The following is a 19,440-nucleotide window of genomic DNA, read 5'->3' as shown; positions in this document are numbered from 1 at the left end:
CTCTCTTTTTTATTGCTATTTTCCTTAATTGTGGTGTTAAGGTCATCATTAAGATTTCTGTCATCTTTGTGTTTTTATAGTCATGTGTATTTAGTGAGTATGCTTTTCGAACTAGTGTTTCGATTCGTACTGCTATTTGCTTGATGGTTTCGTTTGGTAATCTGCGAATTTCATTACATAAAACTCTTTGTTGTTGTTTGTTTCTTTCGGAGTCAAACATTTTTGAAAATTCTTGTGTAAATCTTTTCCAGTTTGATTTTATTTCTAGAGGTAGTACTGAAAACCATTTTTGGGCTGCGCCATCTAAGGTTGTTTGTATCAACGCTGTGCGTCGATGTATCCAGTTTTGATGTAGTGGCGTATTAATTGGTTCAGGTCCTATATTTAAAATCAGGTTTGCTGTTACTGCATTTAAATAATCTTCTACAGAGTATTCAGGGTCTGTTCCTGTGAAAACCATTAAAGGTTTGTTTGATGTTATTGATGATCCACCCATAAGGTATGGATTCATTGTCATTTGTAATGATTCTGCTGCATTTGGCATTTGAGAAAAATTTGAAAGTTGGTTTCTTGTTATTTCATGTTGTTGGAGATAATATGGAAGTGGTATTTCATTTTGCATTTGTGATGCTTGATACGAGTGTGCAGTCATTGCATTTTGTTGTTGAATTGGTTGAAAAGATTGTGTATTAATTGGATTTTGTTGTTGAATTGGTTGTTGATGTTGTGCATCTATTGATTGTGGAGAAAAATTTCTATGATTTGTACGTGTTCTCTGTATTCCTTGTCTACGATATTCTTGAGTATTTGGTGCAAATATATCTGGTTGTAAGAAATCGTCATCTGAGGATAAATAATCCATTTGATAAGATGTTTGTTTTTTATTTTTATTCTGTTGAAAAAATGGGTAATTTTCACTGCGATCCTGTGGAGGATTTGGTTGAAAATTTTTGGAATTATATTGGGCCGTTGGGTTATCCCAGTTTCGAGGTTTTGTATATTGATTAAAATTCCTTTGTGGTTGATAATTTGTTTTTGATGGATGTGTATAATTATAATTATGGTCTGCAAAGTTGTTTTTAGTGAATGTTTTGCGTGTTTTTGATGGTATTGTCATGGGTCTGTATGTTTGGTAATCCATATGTGAATATTTAGGGGCAACCGAAGGTTTAACGGTTGATTGTAAGGTTACCTGTGTTTGTGAAGGGTTTGTATTTCTTGGTGTTGTTAAATTTGGGCGTATTGGTGAAATACTTTGTTGTGTAGTTGTTGTGTGTACAATTTCTTCATTTATGAAGTGTGATGGTGTCTGGATATCTTGTTGAGTAAGATTCCTAGTTCCATTGAGGTTTTCGTTGTGTATGACTGTCGAGTTTAAACTATTATTTTGTGTATCGGGTAAAAATGTATTATAGTTTAATGGTGTTGCATCAATTGTTAATGGTATTACTCTTACATAATCTCTTATGTAAGATATTGTACCTATTGCTTGACTTGAGATTGATTGTGGAAAGCTTATAAATGCGTGATGAGACCATTCGGGGTCCCAAACATAATCTGATTGTTCTGTGATAGCGGTATCATCGTTCGAATTTTGGGGTCTAAAATTTTTTCTTGCTTGTGCAATTAAATCAATATTGTGTGTGAAATAATCTATTATGAACCATGCTAAAATTTTTTGTAGATCGTGTTTGGTATGTTGTGAAACGTCATCTTTCGTGAAATTTTCTTTAATGATGTTTAAATAACTAGAGAGTAGTGTAATTTCATGTCGTACTTTCAAATGTTTAGATGTTTCTGTCGGTGAGACATTTGTTAGTGGGATTTCGTTTTCTAATATCGAAATATAACTATATATTATTGCGAAAACTTCATTGGTGAATATGGAGTTTGCTCTTTGTGAGTTATGATATTGGATGCTTTTTATATATTCTGAAAAAACTTTTGAAAATTCTAAATCAAGATCGTCTGTTTGAATAGTATATGTTCTATTATTATGGTTTGGGGAAGTGAATTCTATGGAGTAGATTCCATACTGTTGTGTTATGTTGCATATATCTTTTAAGTAGTGATCTATGATTTGTCTTTTGATTTTTACATCGGGGAACTCTGTTTTACATGGACTGATTCCGGGTTCAAATAAATTTACGAGTAAATTTTGACAAAATATGTGTTGTCCTCTATCAGTATCTGCGTCTACTATAAAAGGAAAGATTTCATCATCATCTGGAGTTTCTTCACCTGGGGTGTGTGTTGAACTCATTTTTTCGTTCGATGACTGTTAATATGTAATTATTAATGTGTCGAATTGGTTGATTCCAATTGTATAGATGTACTGGTTTGTGTTTGTACTGTTTTTTTATTCTTCTTTTTCCTCTTTGTGATGAATTTGAAGTTGTTTCTGAGTCAGAAAAATATAATTGATCGTGAAGTGGGTAATTTTTATCTATTGATTCTTTTAGTTTGTAAAGTTCGTCTAAACTGTTGGTTTCTGATTCTGAAAATGCGTTTCGATTTTTTGAAAATCTTTTTCGTGTTATTTGTCTTTGTTTAGTTATTATTTTTCTTTTTAGTGTTTGTCGTTTTGTTCGAATGTATCCAACTGTTTGTGTATGAGGTGTGATTACAAGGTCGTATTTTTTGTTATCTATTTCACAATTGTGTAAAATGATTGTTTGTTTATTTCCTAGGTTTTTAAATGACATAAGGTTTAGAATGACGGATGCAAAGGGTTGTTAAATGATTTCTATTTTCTTAAACTGTTAGTTCTTACGATTTTTTGGTTAGCTTAACCTGGGTCTATTTGTTCAGGGTTGGAGAGAAAAGTATATCGATTCCGAAGAATGATTTTTACTTTCTCGTGACTAGTATAAGCTAAGGTGTTAACTTACTTAATCTTACTTAGGGGTAGTGATTGTGTTCAAGGGTTGGAGAATAGTAAATCGATCCACAAGGTTCAGGTATAATTAGAACGCGAGTAGTTCGTTAGATACTATTTTAAACTTACTAAGTCTAAGATTTATCCTGGGTCTGGTAAGAGGGGGGGGTCAAGTGAAGGATGAATAACCGAAGTTCTTCACTGTTTATCCTAATTTGAATGATTAGTTTTGTTTTAAAAATTTCTATTAGTCTTGGGTCTTTAGAAAGGGTTGGGTAGTGAATCGACGTTTGAGGTCGTTAGACACTAATTAAGTGGGTGGGGGAGAACAAAGTTGTTCTGTTTGATCCAAGGATAAGCCTTGATGATCAAATTTAAAATTTAATTAAGTAGAAAATGATTTAAGATCCAAGGATAAGCCTTGATGATCTGGTTTTAAAATTAAGTGAATTTAAGTTTTAATAAAGTTTTAAATGTGTGTAAAGGAAAGATTTAGTGTTTTATGATGTTAGTGAGTTGATGATTGCTGTTATGTTTTAGATGATGAAGCTGGAACAACAGGATGATTTATGATTACTAACCATTTATTGTCATGCTACTAATTTTTATTTTTGTTTTCCAATAAATATTTTTCAAACATGTTTTGTATAATACTGCAGAGTTTTAGGGAAACGATCTTAGATCTTTTTATCAATCGTTATTGTATAATATTAATTTTGTTTAGCGCCTTAAATGATTTTGAAGAGTAACTTCAAGGTTTTATGTTTGCAAATGGAAATCTAAATTCATTGCAAGTAGTATTCGAAATATAAAAGTTTGTTCTGGCTTTTGCCGAACTATCATATAACTATACGGCAAGTTTCTACTTTGTCGTATGTCGTCTTTGGTTCGAGGTCTTCTTCCAATTCCGGGTAGTTCTATTATGGTTCGGAATATTGGCTCTGATCTATTGAGTCGGAGAGACATTTCAATTAAATTATTGTCGTATAACATTTTGTAAATGTTTTTGTCTAATTTCTAATCTATTTTTGGTTAATTCTAATCTAGTAAGGTCTTGTTCGAGACTTATGGTCGCACCAGATGAGTTAGGACCGAAGTGTAACTCATAGAGTAATTTCGGATAGGGTACACCGTCTGCTCGTCACGCTATCTTATTTTCGGCCGGATAGATTCGTGCAACTTCTTAGTCTAATACCGATCCTAATCTTACTCTTATACTATCTAGTCTCAGGTTGTTTAACTAGTCTCTGCTAGGCTCAATAGATCTAGGGTATACTGGTTTATTGCGGCTGCTGAAGTGCTCGGGAGAGTCCAACTAATTTCTAAGTTAAATTCAAATCTCTCTGGTGCTGAAATTACAAGTAACTTCAGCACTTACAAATAAGTGGGTTGTTAGTTAGATGGATCATGATTGGTTAATATTAAATACTTTACATTGGTAAAACATTTAATTTATCCAATCATAAAATATAGTTTAGATCAGGTTCCAAATGTTTCAATGAAACTTGTAACGAAAATGCTTCAGATAACCTGAAACTTCCAGAACATTGTTATCTTTCGCTAACATTGACCCTAACAAATTTCTCAATTACCATTGCACCCTATAAACATAGCCAATCAAAGATTGGAAAAGAGTGATGAACACAAATAAACAAAAAAAACTTTCGAATTTCAAAGAAAAAAATAGATGCCCTTTAAGCTATCTAAATTTCTAGATCGATTTATGATTGGCGCTTTTTTGATAACATGAACCCAACTAGAGAAAACTGGATCATTAGGTGAAGTTTATATTCCGCTGGAAATCTAAAAATTAAATTCCACTTTAGAAACTAGAAATCGTTCACGTTTTTTCACCCCATTTCAACGTTTGTATTTGGAGATTGCTTTTTACGTCTTTCAGCAGATGAATTTCAATTGCACTCAAAAAGGGAATTATACCTAAATGCATCAATATTTTAAGACTTTTTCCTGAAAAAAAAAACAGACAAAAAAATCAGCAAAACCTATATAAGAGTCTTCACTACGTTCATTACTCTTAAAAAGGCTTTAACATTATGTCTATTGAGGACTGGGCATAACGTTAACGTTATAGATGCCATGCAACGTATAAAAGATCGACGCAAATTAGGAAACAATTTTGCTATTAGACAATTCACGATGTGATTTGAGAGATATAAAATTGAAACAATCGACAATGCACATCCTTTATTCAAAAACTTTCTGACGCCGAAGATCTTTCCGAGTTTTCCAAACAAAAACTCAATTTTACGAAAATAAAACGTCGCTTGTTAATAAAGAAGGTCGTATAGAGATTAGCATGGCAATACCACTGGTTTTCAGCAGGATCTATCGTACCTGAACGAGTCAATATAAGCCTTGATTTTGGTCAAATCTATCTCGTGGAATTTCGCTCTCTCGGTTAGGAGTTCTGGGTCGTGTATCCTCTGTGCACCTGACACGATCTCCTCCCCTCGCATGAACATGTCGTAAGAGTTGCTGTATTTGGGACTGTTCGGATCGGGCATCGTGTAGAATGGTCGCACCTGAAAAAGAATTTCATTAAATATTACGAAATTGATTCACCCTTGGTTCTAACTAAATAAATAGTTAGAAGTACTCGTTGATATAAATTTCAACATGCAATGGGAAAACGGTAGCTTTTTATCGCAACAAAGATGTGAAGCTGGGCTTAAATGAGGCAAAAAATGACAAAACGGAGCTGAAAAGGAATCCAACTTCCGACCTACAAATTTAGCGGGCGTGTACAGTAAACCGATGTGTCAGTAAATTACCAGATCAGTAAACCGATTTATGTAATAAGTACATCAATTACAAAATCAAAGATTTATAGAATAAATTTTCCCCAAGCTAGAACAATAATTTTAAAACTACGAGATTCATGGGAAAAGCTATTTTGTTTTGAGGAAAAAAGTGTGTCATTTTTTAAAAATCTCAGTTAATAGAAGTCTAGAAACATTTAGAAGGTTACAATCAGATTTGAGCATAGTGCACGCAGGCCTTAAGGCTTGAATTTGCCATTTAGTTTAAGAATTTATCTAAAAACAACCCATTTACAGAAAGACGTCACTAAAATTTCAGCTTTTGATCGAGTAGATGGTTAATTTTAGCACTCGAATAGATAAATTGTGACTATTCAAAACCATAAGACTGTCTAACCCGATTGTCGCATGCGACTTGACAACCACATGCTTATCTCGCAGAAACCTCAACTTTACGCTGTAGCCAGCTGTCTTACAGGGTTGAATAAATGTCGTACTAATTAAAATGGGGAGGGGGAACACATATCCCGAATGTTTTGACGCACTTCGAGAGGGTACTTGTCGAGGATGAAGAAGTCGGTGTCGTACTTGTGCTTGACCAGTCTGCCCAGTAGTTTCTCATCTGGAGTGGAGAGATCATCGTAATCTCCGATCTCACAGCCAGCCTCTTTCAACATCTCAATTCCCTCTTTGTACTCCAGCACTGAAAAGTAGGAAAAAAGGAGTGAAATGAAAACAAGGATAACCAGTTGCTATGCAGGTAGCACATAATGTTCCGACCAAATTCATTAAAAAAACATGGATAGCCGGTTACTGTGCAAGTGGAACAGAAGGTTCCGACAATAGTCTAAAAAACTGAAATTAGTGTCGTTTTTTCTGTGATAACATGATCTGAACGAAAAACTGGAACTTATGAAGAATACTAGGAATATTTGACAGTCATAAAAAATCGGCATAAAATGAAGACTAAGAAAACGAAAAAATATCCAAAAAAAACAGAAATTTGCAGAAAATTTTTTAATTACCAAATGGCGCAAAAGAAACTCCAAAAACAACTTTACCTGAGTAAAACTAAGTTTTCACGGCCTAAATTAACCAAAAATACGCGGGCATTATTCGCCCGAATTTGGACTAAAAATCAAAAATTTTGATCCTGTCTTCCTCGAAACTGAGACAACTTTTTGGAAATTTTGGAAACAACTAAACGTGCTTTAATTTGATATATCATTCAACCCTTTCCCATAATTATTCCCATACATCGTGGAACCTCCAAAGATTATTTGTGGTAGCTGATTTTGCGTGAAAAAAAAGAAAAAAGAACGAAACAAACACCCGAATAATTAATTCCCCCCCCCCCCCCCAATTTTCAAATGGTCGAAAACACAAAGTGTTTTTTTCTTAATTTCAGTGTCGCTTTTTGCCCCAGGTTTAATGAGAGAACTGATTAAACGAAATTAAAACTTTTTACATTAATTTTTCTTTTTTCAAGAAATTTAGACTAAATAAAATAATTAAAATATTCCAACCAGTTTTTCTCAATAGCGGGACAACTTTTAAGCCGGACAACTAAAAGGGCTTTAATATGATATATCATTCGACCAATCCCCATGATTATTTGTGGCACTTGATTTCGTATTGAGAACAAAAAAAATTAAAACACACCCGAATACAAAGCTCCTCTCCAGTCTCAATGGTGGGAACAGAAAACGTAGCCAGGTGGAAAAGATCAATGAACGCAAGGAAACAAAACATAGGCAACTGACAGTTGGAACAGAATAATGAACGCAAGGAAACTGAAACAAAAACTGACTTGTTTTTCAACAATCTTCAACTTTTGAAATTCCAAGAAAAAACAAAAGGCCTTCAAGCTCTTCAAATGTGTAAAACAAAATAATGGACACTTTTTTGTTAAGACTAATCCAATTTGAGAAAATTGGATCAGTAGGTTAAACTTTTATTTCGCTAGAAAATCTGATAATTTATTTCCATTTTCAAAATCAGAATTCGATCACGTTTTGCGTGACCTTTACAATTTTGCTGTTCGATAGTGGATTTTGCCGTCCTTTTAACAATGGAAATGCACTTAGCTTGAAAAGAAATCACAAGTCAAACCGCGAAAAATCAAAAAAAGAGCGTGAACAAATTTTAAGACTTGTTCCTGAGAAGAAAACAAAAACAAAATCAGCAAGATCTATAAAAGAGTACTCACTACGTTCCTTACTCTTAAAACACACTGACTATTTTGAAATAAACACTACATCTTTCAAAAATTAAAGAAGAAATATTTAGTCCTAAACCTACTTAACTTTCAACAACCATTTATGATTGACACTTTCTCGATAAAAAATGAGTCAATTTGTAAAAAAAACCGGATCAAAATGTACAGTTTTTACTCCGCTGAGAAACCTTAGACATATAATTTACGTTTGTCATTAGAAAACCCATCTTACCTAACTTTTAGCAGATGAAATTGATTTGATCTCAAACAGTGCATATATAACTAGAAGGATTTATAAATGCATTAATGTGTTTGAATGAACTTCTGTGAAATATAAAGAGCATTTTAAATTAGAATTGTCATAAATTAGAAAAACAAATGTAGAAAATTATCTTCCCTCCAATTCCAAAACATGAGAGCTTAATTCTCATTGTATTAAGACCTGAAAAACATAAATTTTAACGAAACATAATGACAACATCTGCTAATTCGATTTCATAAAAGGAATTAAAGGCATGCCAATCGATCTTAACGATAACTTATCCAATACAGCTCTACACACAAACATAGCCAATAGACAATTGGAAAAGATTCAATGAACGCAAGTTAACAGTTTCACAGAAAAAAAAATGTTTCTTAAATCTCTTTGAATTTCTAGAACAATTTATGATTGATGTTTTGTTCATAAAATTAACCCAATTTGAGAAAACTGGATCAATAGGTAGAGTTTTTATTCCGCTTGAAACCTAAAAATTGAACTCCACTTTCAAAACTAAAAATCAATCACGTTTTTTGTGACCTTTAGCTTTTCGCTGTTCGTTAGCGGAGTTTGCCTTTCTTTTAATCAAGAAAAGAACTGAAATTAGAAAGAAATCAATTCAAACCGTGAAAAAGTAAATTTGAGCCTGAACAAACTTTAGGACTTTTCTTGAAAAAAAAACGAAAGAACATCATCGCGACCTATATAAGAGTCTGAATTACGTTCATCGACTCTTAATAAGCAATGCTTTAATACTACCTGTAGCATGATATAGATGAATTGCACCTTTATTTGTTTCTGCAATTTTTCAAATCAGATGACGGCCGAACTGAAAAATAGGGACTCTCGATTATCGCTTTAAAACTGACTGCTGCTCTCTGTACTTGAGCAATAAATTTGAAACTGTGAACTAGAGAGAAAAAGCCGAAACCAAACTAGGAACTTACCCAAACTGGGCTCCAGAAACTTGAATGGCTCGCAGGGATACTGCTGAGCTATGAACTCAATTTCCTCTTTATACTGTTCGTGTAGTCCTCGGAACATGTGTATAAACATATCGCCAATGACGTCAACTACCTGAATGGTACTATTGTGGTATAATGGCACTAAATCCATTATATAACGCATTGTTCCTGACAACCATATTTTAAATTGAAATTTTACAAATTGGAGATCTCATGCGCTTTTCTCCTACAATTAGAAAAAGTGTATACCAAAAGCAAAACTATTCCGCTAATTAAAATTCAAAAATTTATGACCCATGAAAACTGTAGGATCGCTAATAAGATACAATATATAGATACAGTTTATACATGCTAAAATATAACACTAGGTGCTGATATTCAGTAGGTCCCCTGGCTTTAAAAAGAACCCTTCTCTCACAATAGTACCATTCAATCACCTCATGATAATGATAATTAAACGCCAATTCCAAGTCCAATCCTACAAACTCCGTCAAGTGTCGATGTGTGTTCGAATTCTCCGCTCTGAAAACTGGTCCCACTGTGAAAACCCTCTCGAAGTCAGCCGCTATGCACATTTGTTTGTACAGCTGCGGTGATTGGGCAAGATAGGCGCTGTTTTTGAAGTAAGATACAGTGAACACATTAGCTCCTCCCTCGCTTGCGGCTGAAAAGGCTCAATTGAACTTTTACTCTGCTACTTTTTTCATTCTTTATTCCGTTACAATTTACCCTCCTAGCTCAAAACTTCAGCTTAAAAATGATTAGTTTTATTGAATGAATTTGCAATGTTTCTCTGCCTTTGTTTTGATTGGTGTTCTCTAATTCAATTCTTTTGAATTGATGTATTGTATTTTAAGAATATAACCATCTTATTGAAGAGATGCCAAGAATAAATAAATTCATAAAAGTTCATTCTTATTCGAGATTTAGGACATTTTTTTATCTTTTTTTCGTAAATATTCTTGAGAGCCATTAAGTTCAATCGATGCCTGAGATGATTTTGGGAGTGTGTATTTCTGTGAAGCCTTTCGAAGTCAAGTGGTCTCGAAACAGTCTGCAGACTCCAGCCTCGACCCTGAAGATCGCTTGGTTGATGGGCGTCCTCAGATCGATAACTCTGTTATCTGAAATGGACAAGGTCAAATTGATCTGTGAGCAATATAGATCCAAACATAACAGATAGTTTCACCTGAATCAGTATGCATGTTTTTTTTTCGTTTTGAAGAAAATCTAATCAATTGATCTACTCCGTTCATTTTGCTCGAAAGGGCCTTAAGATCTCAACCTATCACCTTGTTATGTATGCAATTATTTCACCTAACATAAAAAAAACACCAAAAGCTTCATAAACAAAATACGGTCGATTATTGAATCTAGTTATCTCCAGTAACCTTATGGAGATCCATCAATAAGCTGAAAACTCAACGGCGCGTAACTGCTGAATTACATGATCAGTACTATTAGGAAAGGTAGGTTCAAAGAGACAAAACATGAGTGCATTGATTTCTATATCGCATTTAATTAACGTTGGACGATAGGCTGATTTACGATGAGAAAATAAGCTGACTTACGCTGAGAAAATTCATGTTTAATTTTTTATTACTTGTTTTTTTTTTGGGGTGGTGGCGGGGGAGGGAAGAGATAGCACACGTGATCGATGCGAGGGGGATTGTTCACATGTGCTTTAACGTTATTCATATTGAACACTATTCGCCCAACCTAGTTTCGTGTCTTGTTTCACCCTTGCCAACTGTTGTCCTCCCTCTTTGCCACTCTCTTCTTCCTGTTGTTGATCTCCGCCGTGCTCGTCTGCTGATCGCCTCATAGCATCTTCAATCTGCAGTGGCAAGTTCGGCTCAGACTGGCTGACCACGAACACTGAAAAAAAACTATGATAGTTTTCAGATCTCAAAACTTCAAAGCCCCTCATTATATTGCTTTTTACAAATCGAATCGCTTTCATGCTTGAGCCATCAACTACCTCCATTAAAACCCTACATCTTACAAAATTTTTATAGTTTTGTCTTACGAAATAGAAAAAATAGAAGGCACTTGCATTACTGCTCTATAGTGCTGATTTAAAATATCCGGATAAAACCAATTGAACTCTAAATTTAAAACGCACTTTTCTCGAAGTCAGTGGACTTCAGAAAAAATGATGAAGGAAAAACTTAACTGACCTGAAGTGACATGTAATTCGACTGTTTTCTGAGTGCAACCTGTGATAAGTTGGGACACCTTGACAACTTTCGCTTCCACGTCCACAATCGACTCCCGGGACACTGAACCCACGAACTTGACAAGTTGGAGACTGGTATTGCTGTCCACGAATGCTAAGGCCTGAAAAAAAAGACTATTGCCGAATAAACATTTACCTGATAGAACGAGCTGATAATTAATGTTCAGCTAGTGGACGTGTTTTTTTTATTTGTTTTAGATCAGCGGGTTTCGCTACTTAACTGTGATAATAATCTCAATGAACAGTTAATTTTTAGGCTGAGCAGCCTGTTCTAGCTATCCTGATGCAGTGAATGAATGGTTATGCTGCAAAACAATTTAAACACTAAATCGAATGCACTGAATTTTGAGTATGTTCAGACTGATTTCATTTTATTCAACTTTCAAGAATAAAGAGGGGTACCATATATTTGCTATAAGCACTATAAAAACGATGCAAGTTATTCAACTTTCATCTCAAGACTGTCAGATTATAGTATTTAAAAACGTTTCGCATCACAGACCCACCATATTTTTTCGAAGGAAACAGTAAACTCTTGTCTTGGAACAAAAAAAATACAATTATCATTACCTCGTTCGGCAAACTGATCTATAATCGTTTAAGCTACCAAAATTGCATGCATCATTTATTAAAATCAAAAAAGATCAAATTGTGTTTTTGATTGAGTTGATTAGTCCGAGATTTTTCTTTATTAATGTAGGCAAAATGGTAAATTTGTTGCGAGGGACAAGCTGAAAAACAGGTACCACAGTTTTCTTACAAGCGAATAAACTAGCGAATAAATGATAATCCTGTCATTCAACATTTCATTTTGTTATTTATTTTCTTTGCGCTAGTCTAAAACTTTATCCTAAATTTTGTTCCGACCATTTCAAAATGGGGACGAACTTTGTATTCGGGTGTGATTGAGTTCTTTTCTTTTTGTTTCCAGGCAAAATCAGCTACAAATAATCTTTGGAGAGAGTTGAGTGATATATCATTTTAAAGCCAATTCAGTCGTAATTTGAACAACATTAAAAATTTTCAAAAAACATTCCCAGTGTCGGGAAAAACCGATTTGAAATTTTTGGCTTTTAGTCTTATTTCGAGTGAATGAGCAGGCTTACAATAATTTACTCGAATAAAATTAGTTTTTTTTGCGTACTTAAGCGCCTTTTTGGAAACAAAAACGTCAAACACTCGAAAAAACACCAAAAAAATTTCTTGGACTTTTTTTATTTTTACAGGACATTTTTTTACAGAACTTGTTTTCCAGTTTGCTTGGTTTACTATGTCTGCCGAATATACCTAAGCTCTACCACTTTATGCAGATCTTCTTATCACACCACGCGCTAAAACAACGATTAAAACTTTTGTTGTATTTTTTAAAACTTGCACAGTAGCCTGCTATCCTTATTTTTAAATGTACTCAGCTACCATGTTCATTCAACTTTATTCATTTACCTGATAAGTTACAACGCATGTATCGCAAACTAATCATACTCGCGTCACAGCGAATCCAATATAAGTTAATCAATGCCTTTTTTAATGGTAGAATAAAGTGTTTTTTTTTGAAAAACTCTCAGACTTCAAATTTCGAAGAAAAAAAATTGATGGCCTTAAACGTCTTTGAAATTTTAGAGCAAATTATATTTGAAAATTTTTTCATGAAATTAACCCAATTTGATAAAACTGAATCAATACGTAGTGATTTTATTTTGCTGGGATCTGATACACAAGTGGATAAAATTAAGCGCAAATTCAGATTTTTCTCTCTAAAAAGTCGCTTAGAATGTTCTTATTGCATGATCAACTTTCTTTCTTCGCTTATTTGAGAAAGAGTTAACTCCTATGCAAAACTAAGTGCAGGTGGTGAAAACTGCCTTTTTAGACCCGGGAAACCCTGGTAAGAATTTGAAACCCAATTTTGTTAAATTCATAGAAGGCAGCGCTGATCATTTACTCTGGTCTCGGTCAATGTAAAAATTTTATTTAAATTCCAAGTGAATGTTGTCGCAATCATACTTGAAGAGACATTTTAGAGAAAAAACCTGAATTTGCGTTTCCTTTTGTTCACTAGTGCAATTAAATTCCACTTTCGAAGCTAGAAATTGATCACATTTTTCGTTACCTTTACACTTTTGCTGTTCGATAGTGGAGTTTGCATTTCTTTTAACAATGGAAATGCACTGAACTTGAGAAGAAATGACAGGTCAAACTGCCAAAAATCAAAATTAAGTGTGAACAAATTTTAGGACTTTTTCTTGAAAAAAAAATCACCAAGACCGATGTAAGAGTCGTCACTACGTTCATTACTCTTAAAAAGTCTCGTACCCGGTTGCAATAGCCTTGCTTATCGCAAGGATAAAAAAGAGCCAAGTTCTCTGCCATTTTCAAATTGAAAGGTCAGAACTATTTCAAAAACTGAGGAGTTTAGCAACGTGAAAATATATACAAATATATATTAAGTTGCAAAAAGTTGTAGCAGACAAAAACAACTTAAAAGAGCAATTTGCGTATTTTTGCATGTAAATTTGATTTTTTAGGCAACCTACAGACATGAATTCTGTCTGAAAAATTAACTTTTGCATGCAAAATTTTTTCAAAATAGGTCAACTGCTCTTTTAATCATTTCTTTCTGTCCGAACTTGTGCATTTCTCTATAACTAGGCCTCACCTGCACAGTGTATGCTCTCTGTCTGAGCACAAGGAAACACTGCTTGCCCTTTGACCTCGTAGTGTGTATTCTGCCCCTCACAAACACACTCTCATCAGCCATAGTTTCATTCAACTTCGCTATTGGCACTAGGTCCCGCTGCATTTTAGTCTTGCTTTGCATTAACTCGTACACTCCGTATTTGCCTAAACATATGAATAGACGTTCATGGTTCAATTCATTCAATTTTCAACGAAGACACAAGATCTCTGTAGAGTCTTTAAAAACTCTAAAGGGTCCCACTCCGTTGCACCCAACATCTTCACGCCATTGGAAGCCACTGTATCACCAGATCTACCGTTCATTTTTCAATTCATTCGATTCCTTACGACGCGATAATGGCAGTTTCCTCTGCAATAATTCTAAATTCGAATCTCAACAATTCTATTAATGTATTTGTTATAGAGCAAGGAAAAAAGAATTTATATAATCGGTTTGGTGAGTTTCAGAATAGTTAAAGTAACGGAAAACTTCAATACAGTTTTCTTCAATGCAATTATTTTTAATGAAAACATTTTCAGTCATCATGATAATAAATTTCAGACTAAGTAACATATGAAATCAATCGCAACCAGTTACGCAACTTTAAAGAAAAAGAACATATGAGAAAAAAAATATATTTAAAGATTTTTCAACCTGATTTCTGTCAATTGCAATAAAAACCCCTTATTCAGGAAGTACGTTACTTTTAATCAGAACGCAACCAAGTATTAATTTCAAAGAAATTATCTGCATAACGTTTCCAGTGACATTTTTTATTTAAAAAAATCAGGACTACTTTCTAAGTATTCAGAGCACTTCCAGTTAAGTCAGTAGCCAAATCATTTGAAGCTTTGTCAACCTGATTTCTGTTTCTCAAAGTTTTTCATTTTGATAATACGTGGACCACATGTCGAGTTTTTAAAATTCACGGATTCATAAGCTGAAGAAGATAAAATATTGCAGTATATGGCCAGATACAATCGACAACGGTAATACTTCATTTGAACAAGATCTGATGATTGTCGACAAATTCAGAAGCAAACCGCTCCCATGCCAGACAAGGTCCCAAACATGAGGAACGACTACGAGTTTGTCACTTTAAGGAGAGAGGACTCAAAGGAGCATACAACAAAACTTAAATCTTCAGCACCACAAGACATTTGTAGTAATTGTGCCTTTTCGGAGTGGGTGCGTCTCAAAAATCATGACGTGCACAAACAAGCAATCAGATTATTTCTACCGAAATTGAAAAATAAATAAAAGTAGAAGTACGTTACTTTTCATCAGAATGCCACCAAGTAAGTCTCAAAAAGATTTTTGATAGCTTTTCCAGTGACGTTCTTATAAAAAAGACAAGATAATTTTCTTATTTTTTACGGCGCCTCTAGTATAGTCAAGCCATAAGCCTGGCTGAAAAGCTCAACGAAAAAAAACAAAGGATTTTTCAACCTGAATTCTTCCATTGCAATAAAAAGCCCTTACCCAGATCTAAATTCAAAAAATCCAGCTGAAACTATTCAGAACCGAAGAATAAAAAATTGATTTATGTATTGAGGAAGAATTTTCCAACTTGATAAAACGTGGACCCCATGTAGAGTTTTTGAAAAACACGGATTCATAAGCTGAAATATATGATAATTCGGTATCTGGCCAGATAAAATCGACAACTGTGATATTTGGTTTGAACAAGATCTGATGATTGTCGACAAACTCAGAAGCAAACAACTCTCATTCCAGACAATGTCCCAAACATGAGGAACGACTACGAGTATGTCATTTTAAGGAGAGATGACTCAAATCAGCATACAACAACACTTAAATCTTCGGCACAAGACAATCGTAGTTAGTGTACCTTCTCCGAATGAGCGCGTCTCAAGTATCATGACGTGCATAAGCAAGTAACCAGATTATTTCTAAGGAGAAAAATGAAAGCCAAAACGTAAGTTGAAGTACGTTCTTTTCATCAGAAGGCCACAATGTACGGGTCTCAAATAAAAACAATTTGATAGCTTTTCCAGTGACATTTTTGGAAAAAAGACAGGAATATTTTCTAAAGTTTTACGGCAGCTCTAGTTAAGTCAAGCTATTGGCCTGGCTGACAATGCTTAAAGAAAAAAAACATTCCAAGATTTATCAACCTGATTTCTTTCCATTGCAATAAAAAGCCTTCATTAGGATCTAAATTCAAAATAAATCCAGCTGAAATTAATCAGCACCACAAAAACAAAAACTTATACTTGATGATAAGTGAACCCCATGTAGTGTTTTTGAAATTCACGGATTCATAAGCTGAAATATATGATAAAATTCGGTATCTGGCCAGATAAAATCGACAACTGGGATATTTGATTTCAACAAGATCATATGATTGTCGACAAACTCAGAAGCAAACAAGTCCCATTCCAGACAATGTTAAAAAAACATGAGGAACGACTACGGGTAAGTCATTTTCAGGAGAGATGACTCTGTTGAGCATACTACAAAACTTAAATCTTCAGCACCACAAGACATTTGTAGTAATTGTGCCTTTTCGGAGTGAGTGCGTCTCAAGTATCAAGACGTGCACAAACAATCAATCAGATTATTTCTACGAAAATGAAAATTAAATAAAAGTAGAAGTAGGTTACTTTTCATCAGAACGCCACCACGTAAGTCTAAAAGATTTTTAATAGCTTTTCCAGTGACGTTCTTATAAAAAAAGACAAGATAATTTTCTTATTTTTTACGGCGCCTCTAGTTAAGTCAAGCCATAAGCCTGGCTGAAAAGCTCAACGAAAAAAAAAACATTATAGGATTTTTCAACCTGAATTCTTTCCATTGCAATAAAAAGCCTTTACTCAGATCTAAATTCGAAAAATCCAGCTGAAACAAATCAGTACCGAAGAATAAAAAAATGATTTATGTATTGATGAAGAATTTTCCAACTTGATAATACGTGGACCCCATGTAGTTTTTGAAATTCACGGATTCATAAGCTGAAATATATGATATAATTCGGTATCTGGCCAGATAAAACCGACAACTTGGATATTTGATTTGAGCAAGATCTGATGATTGTCAACAAATTCAGAAGCAAACAACTCGCATCCCAGACAATGCCCCAAACATGAGGAACGACTACGAGTATGTCATTTTAAGGAGAAATGACTAAAATGAGCAAACAACAAAACTTGAATCTTCAGCACCACAAAACAATCGTAGTTAAGGTACCTTCTCCGAATGAGCGCGTCTCACGTATCATGACGTGCACAAACAAGCAATCAGATTATTTCTAGGGACAAAATTCAAAGCCAAAAATAAAGAATTCTCTAACTTAATGATACGCGGACCCCATGTAGAGTTTTTGAAATTCACGGTTTCATAAGCTGAAATATATGATAATTTGGTATCTGGCCAGACAAATACGACAACTGTGATATTTGGTTTGAACAAGATCTGATGATTGTCGACAAACTCAGAAGCAAACAACTCTCATTCCAGACAATGTCCCAAACATGAGGAACGACTACGAGTATGTAATTTTAAGGAGAGATGACTCAAATCAGCGTACAGCAATACTTAAATCTTCAGCATTACAAGACAATCGTAGTTAGTGTACCTTCTCCTCAAGTATCATGACGTGCACAGGCAAATAACCAGATTATTTCTAAGGAAAAAACTGAAAGCTAAAACGTAAGTTGAAGTACGTTACTTTTCATCAGAAGGCCACAAAGTATGGGTCTCAAAAAAAAACAATTTGATAGCTTTTCCAGTGACATTTTTAGAAAAAAGACAGGACTATTTTCTAAATTTTTACGGCAGCTCTAGTTAAGTCAAGCTATTGGCCTGGCTGACAATGCTTAAAGAAAAAAAACATTCCAAGATTTATCAACCTGATTTCTTTCCATTGCAATAAAAAGCCTTCATTAGGACCTAAATTAAAAATAAATCCAGCTGAAATTAATCAGCACCACAAAAACAAAAACTTATACTTGATGATAAGTGAACCCCATGTAGTGTTTTTGAAATTCACGGATTCATAAGCTGAAATATATGATAAAACTCGGTATCTGGCCAGATAAAATCGACAACTGGGATATTTGATTTCAACAAGATCATATGATTGTCGACAAACTCAGAAGCAAACAAGTCCCATTCCAGACAATGTTAAAAAAACATGAGGAACGACTACGGGTAAGTCATTTTCAGGAGAGATGACTCTGTTGAGCATACTACAAAACTTAAATCTTCAGCACCACAAGACATTTGTAGTAATTGTGCCTTTTCGGAGTGAGTGCGTCTCAAGTATCAAGACGTGCACAAACAATCAATCAGATTATTTCTACGAAATTGAAATTTAAATAAAAGTAGAAGAAGGTTACTTTTCATCAGAACGCCACCACGTAAGTCTAAAAGATTTTTAATAGCTTTTCCAGTGACGTTCTTATAAAAAAAGACAAGATAATTTTCTTATTTTTTACGGCGCCTCTAGTTAAGTCAAGCCATAAGCCTGGCTGAAAAGCTCAACGAAAAAAAAACATTATAGGATTTTTCAACCTGAATTCTTTCCATTGCAATAAAAAGCCTTTACTCAGATCTAAATTCGAAAAATCCAGCTGAAACAAATCAGTACCGAAGAATAAAAAAATGATTTATGTATTGATGAAGAATTTTCCAACTTGATAATACGTGGACCCCATGTAGTTTTTGAAATTCACGGATTCATAAGCTGAAATATATGATATAATTCGGTATCTGGCCAGATAAAACCGACAACTTGGATATTTGATTTGAGCAAGATCTGATGATTGTCAACAAATTCAGAAGCAAACAACTCGCATCCCAGTCAATGCCCCAAACATGAGGAACGACTACGAGTATGTCATTTTAAGGAGAAATGACTAAAATGAGCAAACAACAAAACTTGAATCTTCAGCACCACAAAACAATCGTAGTTAAGGTACCTTCTCCGAATGAGCGCGTCTCACGTATCATGACGTGCACAAACAAGCAATCAGATTATTTCTAGGGACAAAATTCAAAGCCAAAAATAAAGAATTCTCTAACTTAATGATACGCGGACCCCATGTAGAGTTTTTGAAATTCACGGTTTCATAAGCTGAAATATATGATAATTTGGTATCTGGCCAGACAAATACGACAACTGTGATATTTGGTTTGAACAAGATCTGATGATTGTCGACAAACTCAGAAGCAAACAACTCTCATTCCAGACAATGTCCCAAACATGAGGAACGACTACGAGTATGTCATTTTAAGGAGAGATGACTCAAATCAGCGTACAGCAATACTTAAATCTTCAGCATTACAAGACAATCGTAGTTAGTGTACCTTCTCCTCAAGTATCATGACGTGCACAGGCAAATAACCAGATTATTTCTAAGGAAAAAACTGAAAGCTAAAACGTAAGTTGAAGTACGTTAC

General features: G+C 34.3%; 1 protein-coding gene across 1 annotated transcript in view; it reads right to left on the bottom strand.

The window, feature by feature from the left end:
- The window catches only part of LOC134855285 (aspartate--tRNA ligase, cytoplasmic-like), a 51,773-nt gene that overhangs the window by 16,861 nt on the left and 15,472 nt on the right, over positions 1-19,440 (bottom strand). The window contains exons 3-10 of the mRNA XM_063871768.1: positions 13,996-14,180; positions 11,281-11,440; positions 10,820-10,978; positions 10,090-10,224; positions 9,538-9,764; positions 9,083-9,212; positions 6,204-6,361; positions 5,234-5,421 (exon numbers count right to left, since the gene is read on the bottom strand). Coding sequence (XP_063727838.1) covers positions 5,234-5,421; positions 6,204-6,361; positions 9,083-9,212; positions 9,538-9,764; positions 10,090-10,224; positions 10,820-10,978; positions 11,281-11,440; positions 13,996-14,180 — 1,342 coding nt within the window. The remainder of the gene's footprint in view (positions 1-5,233; positions 5,422-6,203; positions 6,362-9,082; positions 9,213-9,537; positions 9,765-10,089; positions 10,225-10,819; positions 10,979-11,280; positions 11,441-13,995; positions 14,181-19,440) is intronic.

The sequence above is a fragment of the Symsagittifera roscoffensis genome, chromosome 10 (assembly GCF_963678635.1).
Source record: "Symsagittifera roscoffensis chromosome 10, txSymRosc1.1, whole genome shotgun sequence".
NCBI lineage: Eukaryota > Metazoa > Xenacoelomorpha > Acoela > Convolutidae > Symsagittifera > Symsagittifera roscoffensis.
Note: the sequence above shows the minus strand (reverse complement) of the source record. Positions and strands in the feature narration are given on the sequence as shown.